The 8578-nt window shown below is 58.2% G+C and overlaps 1 protein-coding gene across 1 annotated transcript; it reads right to left on the reverse strand.

The window, feature by feature from the left end:
* Positions 1-740: 740 nt before the first annotated feature.
* Positions 741-3930, reverse strand: TPBGL (trophoblast glycoprotein like). Its single transcript, XM_003254708.4, has one exon. It carries the CDS (start codon positions 3378-3380, stop codon positions 2232-2234), a length of 1149 nt encoding a protein of 382 aa, XP_003254756.1. The 5' UTR covers positions 3381-3930; the 3' UTR covers positions 741-2231.
* Between the last annotated feature and the right edge of the window lie 4648 nt (positions 3931-8578).

Below are 8578 nucleotides of genomic sequence, written 5' to 3' on the forward strand. Positions count from 1 at the left end.
TCTAGAATTATGTGGCCCTAAAATTAGAAAATGCCAGAATTCTAGGCTTCTGCCCTATGGTTCTATGGGCTTTGTGACCCTGAATGCAAAACAATCCAGCCTGGGGACCTGGAGGCCCTCCTGGCCCTCCAGTCCCCTGGCTCCACATATCTCAAGGAGTCATTTCATCCACATCCCCCACATGCAGCCTCTCACATACCCAATACGCAGGTCTTACCCTCTGGCCAGGAGAGCGTGACATGACACAGGACATAAAGGAGTATCAGATAATAATTCATTAGAGGGGATGATCCCAAAGCAGCAAACAATCCCTCTTCTTTCCTGTCTGAATTAACTCCTCATTCTCTGTAGCTGGATTTCCTCCCGGATGGTCTTGGCTGAGGCTAATGTTTCTTAGCCTAACTCCATCCCCATCCTGAAGATGAGGAACGGGAGGGAAGAGGATGTAGAGGAAGTGTCAAATCCCACTTTGGCTGTGCATAACCCCTCCTCCGATGATAGAAAGCAGGCTGGCTTGGGGAACAATGTCATCCCAATGAGAAGTCCCTCCATGTATCTAACCTTAATCCTGCTATGTGCAATCAGAGCCCATTTCTTCTCCCACAGTCTGGGAGAACGCATCAAGGGTCACTGCCCCACCAAAAAGAGGTCCAAAATGCCCTCCCAAGAGTCCCCTCCCACCCCCATCAGTACTCCAAGGTCAGCAGGAATGATACGGCACCACTAACAAGAGTAGAGTATCTGAGATTATTGCAGACTTTATAGAAAACTGCTCAAGGGAGATCCAGATTTTCTGGGTATGGGGAGGGAAGGCAGGCCTCAAGCCAATATATTAAAGGAAGGTGACTTCCTGCGTGCAGACGCAGCACAGGCCAGCCATTCTGCCTGACCTAGAGGGTGGGGAGTCAGGGAGAGGGTGTCCTCTCCCCCACTCACCAATTGTGCTTTGGGATCATGGAGAAGGCAAGGTGCTGAGGTTCTGACCCTGAACCAGGAGGGCTTGTGCCTGAGGCAGGAGGCAAGACCTACTTCTCTTTCAGAAGATATACGGGGTGAGGTGGTGGTGGTAGTGGTGGTAAGGAATCCCGAAGGGCGAAGAGCCAGGGGTGGGAGAGAGCATAGGGAAATTGAAGGGCAGCAGCTTCCAGCCCTTCAGACCCCACTTCCTGCCCCTCTCTGCGGCCACGATGCCCCACTATCCCTTTCACACACCCAAGACTCTCTTCCTCCCCACAAGGATCTGCCAGTACGCACTAGGGGTGCATGGCACCTGCACCTATCTGGCAGGACTGAAGAGCTCGTCCTGGGAGGAAAAGGGGATGAAGACATCCGAGGGACGGATTCCTCACTGGACCTTGACTAGTGAATGGCAGGAGTAGGTGCTGAGTGACAGCATTGGGTATGGGGGGTCAAGAGCCTAAGGCTTGGGCAGGGGGACGAAAGTCAGATCGGGGTGAAGAGCTGAGAGTCTGAGACTGGGGACCAGCACTGAGTATCGGGAGGTCACCGCCCTGGTAGGAAAGGCTGACAGTCGGCTCCACACTAAGGTTAGATGGGGTGTGCTTGTCCCTGGGATGGGAGGGACAGACTAGGAGCTGAGCCCCCAAGCCTGAGCCGAGGAAGGGAAGGGCCTGGGCCAGAGGCGGGGGTGGGTGAAGGGGGGGCAGGGGTATGAAACATATTCTCAGATGAGGGGAGGGTGCCCAATCTTCAGAGCCCCAGGGTTGGGCCTCCATGCAGGATGGAGGGCTCTGAGCACTGGGATGGGACAAAGGGCTCAAAATCCACAAAACCATTCTGATGGGGGTGCTGTGCTTCGAGTCCAGAATGGGATGGGAGGGCCCACGAGCCCCGGTGGGGACTGAGGGCTCCGAGCTGGCGAGGGAGGTCAGTGCAGTCTCGGGTGTCGGAGCTCCAAGAACAGGGTGCTGGGGGCAAGTCTCAGAGCTTTGGCCTTGAAGGACAGAGTCTCTGTGTGAGCCCCGAGACGGGGAACGGACTTTCAGTGGTTCAGGAGGGCGGTTTCGGAAACTAGCGTGGAAGGGCGGGGTTTCTGGATTCGGACCGGCTATCTCTGGGTCTTTGACGGTGGGAGCTCTCGGAGGCGGGAACGAGAGGGTACGGCTTAGAGCCTCCGAGTCAGGGGAAGGTCTCAGAGCTCGGGGCTCGCGGGCGTCTCATCTCCACGGCTTCGGGCCGGTCAAGGGCAGCCCTGAGCCCGAGGGCGCCGCTCAGAGCCCGGAGCCCGGGGAGGTGGCGCGGGAGCCCGCGGGCGCTGCGGGCGCGGGCGCGCGGCGCGGGTCGGCGTCCTGCTCGTAGCGGTAGTGGTAGCCCTCCATCTGGTCCCGGCACGCCTCGCGCAGGTTGCGCATCCAGCGCTGGATGCCGCGGCGGTTTAGGTAGAGCACCATGAGGAAGATGAGGCCGATGAGCGCCAGCACCAGCCCGAAGAACACGTAGGAGGCTTCCAGCTCCGGGCCGGCGGCCTCCGCCTCCTCTCCGCGAGCGTCGGCGCCGCTGTCCGCGCAGCGAAGCCGCGCCCCGTCCAGGTCCAGCAGCGGCCGGTCCAGCAGCGCCCGCGGGGCGGCGCAGCGCAGGCGCCGCGCGTCGGGCACGCGCTCCGTGGCGTTGCGCAGCCAGGCCAGCAGAGGGCGCGCGGCGCAGCCGCAGCGCAGGGGGTTGTCGGCGAGCAGCAGGCGCGGCCCGGGGAGGCCGCCATCGCGCTCCAGCGCGCGCAGCTCGTCGGGGCCCAGGCCGACCAGCGCGTTGTGGCGCACGTCCAGTTGCTCCAAGCGCGCCAGGCGCAGCGCGGCTGGCGGCAGACGGCTCAGCGCGTTGCCCGCCAGGCCCAGCAGGCGAAGCTCGGCCAGCGGGGCCAGCGCAGTGTCCAGCGCGGCCAGCAGCGCGGGGCCGCCCCGCACCAGCGCGTGGTTAAGCTGCAGCGAGCGCAGCGCGGGCAGCCCGCGGAAGGCGCCGCCGCCCAGGGCGCGCAGCGGGTTGTGGCTGAGGTCGAGCGCCGCCAGGCTGGGCAGCCCGTCGAAGGCGCCGTCTTCCACCACCTCGATGTGGTTGTGCGTGAGGCGCAGCGCGCTCAGGAGCGGCAGGCGCACGCCCGCCGTCTTGTCGCCGTCCCCGTCCCCGCCGGCGAAGGCGGCCGCGCGCAGCACCGTCAGGTTGGCGCCCACGATGGTGAGGTTGCGCGCGTCGGGCGGAACGTCCCGCGGAGGCTGGCGGAGCTCGGCGCCCGACGCGCAGCGCAGCAGCAGCTTGGGGCCGCCGAAGCAGTAGCACTGGAAGGGGCAGGGTGCCGCGGGCTGGCTCAGCGCCGCCGCCACGAGCAGCAGCCCCTGGAGCCCTGGCTGTCCCGCTCGCGGGGCCATCGCGGCCGCCCCCGCATCCAGCGCCGGGGCCGCGGCGCTCACCAGTGAGTTGGGAGCGCCTGGTGGGGGGCACGGGTGGGGCGAGTCCTTGACCCGGAGCGGTTGGCAGTCCCGGTCGGTCCGTTCGCTGTCTCGAAAGTCTGAGGAGCCGCACTTACTGGCTGACTGGCCGGGGGCGAGAGGGGTCAGACGGGGAGCGGAGCCCCCCGCCCCCGGTGCCCTCGCCCTGCTAGCCGGCCTCCGGCTTCCGCGGCCGCTCCGGGCTCCGAGCCGAGTGGGCAGGGTTTGCCTCCCCCCTCCCCGCCTCCCGGTCTCGTCCTCCGCCCCCAGCGGAGTCTCCGCGCCCTCCTCGCCGTGGGAGGCGGGGTGGGAGGCTCCCGAGAATCAGGGCTGTCGGCTGCTGCGCTTTCTCTTCACCCTCTCCGCCCCCGCCTCTCCGGGCTGCCGAGAAGTTTGGCTCCTGGAGGCTCCGACTTGGTTTTCCTCCTCCTCCACCCCCAACATTTAAGCTGGGTCCTTCCTCCTCCCTCTCCAGCACGTGTGGGGCGGGGCCCGGCTGCGGAGAGCAGGCAGGTGGGTCACCACCAGGAAGAATTCGGGGGTTGGGGAGGACTTCAGAGCTGCTCCTACTGCAGGAGGAAGGGATGAGGAGTGGGCTAGGAAAGTTACTCATTTTCCGGCCTCTTCCTACGGCAGAGAGACTGGAAAATCCCCAGTCTTTGCTTCCTCCTCTGCTACCCTAGTTCCATTAGACCCGGCTGTGTCACCACCCCTGCAGGTCCTATGGGACCAGCTTTTTCTCCATCCCATCCCATTCTCAGGAGAAGTCTGTGGCACCCGCTCCCCTCCCACCCACCAACTCTGGCTGCTCTGCCTCTGCCAGGAGTTCCCCCATCTGGTTTCCTCCACCGGGCTGGACTCCTCTGCCAAGCACTGTCCTAGGCACAGATACCCGGGGGTGTAGTGATTCTGCTCTTTGCTTTCACTCCCTGCCCCCAAACCTCTTAAGACTCCTAGGGTTCCGTTGGACACCATCAACCAGTCCCTCCAGGCTTCTCCGCCTGTGAGTGGGGTTTGAGGCACCAGAGGTTGGGAGAGCAGGAGCAGATTTTGCAGCATGGAGTTGGGGGTCTCAGAAGGGGCCAGGGCTGAGGTGGGGGCTGAGCTGTTTACAGATTTGTTTTGTTCTGGATTTTTTTTTTTTTTTCCCCCAGAACTGGGAAGCTCTAAACCTGATTTAAAGAGACAGGCTCCTGAGAAGGAGCATTCCTGGCCTTGGCATGAATTATTCAGGCTGGAGAAGCTGACACTTGATCCGCAGGCCATTCGGGTATCAGCAGAGCTGGTTGGGATAGAGGCTCCCCACCTCCTCCCAAGAATCAGTCTCTTTCTCCTGAACTGGGTACGGTTGTTATGTTGACTCCTTCCCTGAGGTTATATTTAACTGATCGACCAAAGGATCAATACCACTTAAGGAGAAGAGGCAGACCCTGCAGTGGCCTGGGTCTTGGGCAAGGACCAACATTAAGGAACAGGGCTGGTGATGGTGGGCGTCCCCCCAGCTGTCCCCTCCTCCCAACCCCTCTCTCTTCCCTACCCCTGTCATAACTCTCCCAGGTATGAGAGCTCAGATGTGCCTCATGCAAGTCCATGCAGACTCATTCATATGTGCACATAGGATGGTAGGTTTGAGTGCGTCCTGGCATGTGTCCATAAATTCATAAAGACATACATATTTGAATATGCACACTTCTGAGCCCATGCAGATTCGTGGGTACATTCTCAGAGGGCAAGCTTACAAGCCCATGCTTAAGCCATGCCAAGCATAGGGACCCAGAGATTGGCTAGCACAGTCAGACCCTACTCCTCCTGCCCTGCACCATGCCCTTGGTCTGTGGAGGTAACAGGCTGGTGATGTCTTTTCTCACATGGGCACATGTGCTCACATAGATGCCACTGGGGCTGGGCCCTCATCTATAGCACTCCCCTAAACCCCGGCCCACGCAGCAACAAGCCCCAGCTCTGACGTCTCCCCTGGTAGGAGGCACTAGGTCGTCTTCACTTTCGTGTTTCCAGTTTAGGGACTATAACAGGAGAGTGTGTAGTGCAAATGACAGACTGAATGAACAGAACAGTCTCTGTTTCCTTGTCTGCTTCCAGGCCCTGAGGAATCACAGACCACTACCAAGGCTGAAACTCCTTTCCCAGGCCCCCATGGTGGCTGGCCTCAGTTTGGCTGATGCCCCCCGCCTTCTGCCGCCCCCCAGGAAAGGAGCTGCAGGACCACAGGCAGCCTTGACTGGGGGGGGTGCTCGACACCTCATTTGGGGAAATGAGGCCTGGAGAGAATTTAGAATCATCAGGTGCCAGAGAATAAGGCAAATGTCCTCTGTATTGCAGAAATGGGGAAATAGGCCAGAGGAGCCCCAAGGCCCCTGTCAAGGTTTCAGGGTTTAGCCTGGAAACCTGGCCCCAGGGTCATTGCCCAGGACTCTGTACGATGGTGGGCTGCATCTGAGAGGGTCCTGCCCCGCAAGGAATGCGCATTGTCACCCCAAGAAGCTGAGGCTGGGAATGGATGCCGTGGTTGATCTGGTGTGACCTCAGGCCTGTCTCAATCTTGGGCTGCCACCTTCCTCTTCTATAAGGTAGATAGGCTTTGAATTCCTTTTCTTCCTATTCCTCTCAGGGCTGTTATGATAAAGTGAATTGAAAGTGCCTCAAAACAAGAAAAATCATTTCCCCTGGGTCTGGGGGCCTAGCACCTATCCTGCCAGACCCTGGATAAGGCATTGCCCCCTCTGGGACTAATTAGCTCCTGTGTCATTTTTCCGTGTTCCATGTTCTTTCTTTCTCCAACACAGCAAATTTGTAGTGGATGTTAATAAAATGAGTCTCTGCTTGTCTCTCTGTATGGCCTCTACTCAGCCTCCTCTCCTCTCTTCCCACTTTGTAAAGGTGTTTCCCTTCTAAATTCTCCTGGAACCAATTTCTCTCTGTCCAAGTTCCCCAAGGAATGAAGTCTGCGAGCCGTTGGGGCTGAGGGATCTCTGTTCTTTGGAGGAACAGCGCTCTCCATCTTAGATTTGCCAGTGTTCAGTATGCATTAAGTGTTCAATAAATGTGTGTCCACTTGAGTCTGAGACTGTGTGTTTATTCTCTGATGCATCTGGTGGAAGTCTCTTTTCTTCGACTGTTTGCCCCAGCTGGGGTGCTCTCCTCTTGATTCTGTTTCTCCAGTCCAGTCCGCTGTCCCTCAGGACTTGTGAGTTTTGCCCCCTTCAGGGAGCCCTCATGGCTTCCCTCTCCATCCTTTGAACTTCATTTATCAATTAGAGGGCTAAGACTCCCCAATCATCTTAACTGTCAGCAGCTGGGACTCAGGTCTGGTCTAATTTCTTAGGGATCAGTACAGAGAAGGCACCAGGGAATATTTGCTGACTGAAATAATGATTTAAAAATCTGTGACTCGAGCCTCCCATCCCTATGAGGCAAGTTCGGTGAGGACCCCTCATCTACACTTCATACCAGGAGATAGCTGCTCAGAAATGTTAAGTGCTTTCCCCAAGATTGCACAGCTGACTGGGACCTGAGCCCAATAGAAGCTCGGGTTTCTTACCCATCTCCTTTGCCGCAGCGCCCCCCCCATCCTAGGATCCCTCTCTCCTGGGAGTGTGGCTGGGTCAGATCCCAGGGGAGCCTGTGGGCAAAGAGCTCACGCCCTCAGGGTTTCCTTAGGACTCGGAAGAAGCAAGGCACCCCTCAACACCCAAGCAGAGTGATCATCTGCCCTGTGCCCAGATGAGTACCCCTCATGTCAACCACACTGGATCTCCATGCTTGCTTGAATTTATTACTCCACTAGGTCCTAGAGCCCCTCTCTTAGTATTCCAAGGTGTTGTCTCTACCTGAGCCTCTAGTGCCTTCACTGGGCCTTTTCTGCTGGCACAGACCCTGCTCTTGGTCAGCTCCACTAAGCCTTGGTAGGGAGCACAGAGTGTGATGACGTCCCTGAGATCACCCAGCAGGTAGCCCCTTCTCCAGCTCTTGTTTTGTCATCAGAGGTGTGTCAATACTATTAAAGTCCTTGGACATACCTCAGTTTCCCTGTCTGCAAAAAAGTGTGTGTGGATGGGATGGTCCTGGGGGGCCCAGCAGTCTTGTGCCCCTTGGCTTTTTGGAGATGGGGGTCAGGGAGGGGAAGGTCATACTGGGATTTGCCCAAGTTGGTGCCCCCACCTTCTCAATGTATGACCTTGAACTTGGCACCACCCCAATTAAGGCCTTGGTTGCCTGACTAGAAAGTGGTAGGGGTGGCTGGGTGTGGTGGCTCACACCTGTAATCCCAGCACTTTGGGAGGCCGAGGCGGGCAGATCACAAGGTCAGGAGATTGAGACCATCCTGGTGAACACGGTGAAACCCCGTCTCTACTAAAAATACAAAAAAAAAAAAAAAAAAAAAAACCAGGCGTGGTGGTGGGCAGCACCTGTAGTCCCAGCTACTCGGGGACTGAGGAAGAAAGTGGTAGGGGTGGTCTGGGGTCCTTCTGGAGTGGATGCTGTATTGTCCTGAGATCCAGGCTCCCTTTGTCCTCTGTCCCAGCAGCCCTCCTGCTGCTTCCCCATCCCTCTGTTCCCCCCTCCTCCAAGGCAAATGGAGGAGCAGCAGGCGGCCTGACGTGATCAACTCAGCCAGGAGGTAGTGGGGGAGGCCCCAGCTTCTCTCCTCTTGCTTGGCTTCCTTGCCAGCAGGGACGGGAAACTTCACTGTGGGCCTTGCCTTTCCCATTTCTCACTCCCCCTCCCCTCCCCCACTGCTGTGAGACACAGGAAAATCCATAGGCCCAAGGTTCATTTTCTCCGTTGAGTCAGCAGAGGCCAGCGCTGCTTCTGAGGGGCAGGCAACTGGCTTTTAAATAACTCTCTGATATTTAATACCCTCCTCCTCCGCTCTGTGGCCTGGGCCTCTGGGGAAAGTCTAGAATAAATAAGCTGGATGCGTCCTCTGAAAGTCCTAAATGTTCTTGCCCCCACCTCAGTCTTCCCCCCAACCCCCAACTCTCAGACCATTGGAAAAGATGACTCCTTACTACATCTGTACCTTGCTTTACAGTTTCTAAGTGGTGGCAGGCAGGGTTTGTTGTCCCAGTTTAGAATGGGAAATGGACATTTAGAAAAGGAGAGAGATCCCACTTGAC

The sequence above is a fragment of the Nomascus leucogenys genome, chromosome 15, assembly GCF_006542625.1.
Source record: "Nomascus leucogenys isolate Asia chromosome 15, Asia_NLE_v1, whole genome shotgun sequence".
Lineage (NCBI taxonomy): Eukaryota > Metazoa > Chordata > Mammalia > Primates > Hylobatidae > Nomascus > Nomascus leucogenys.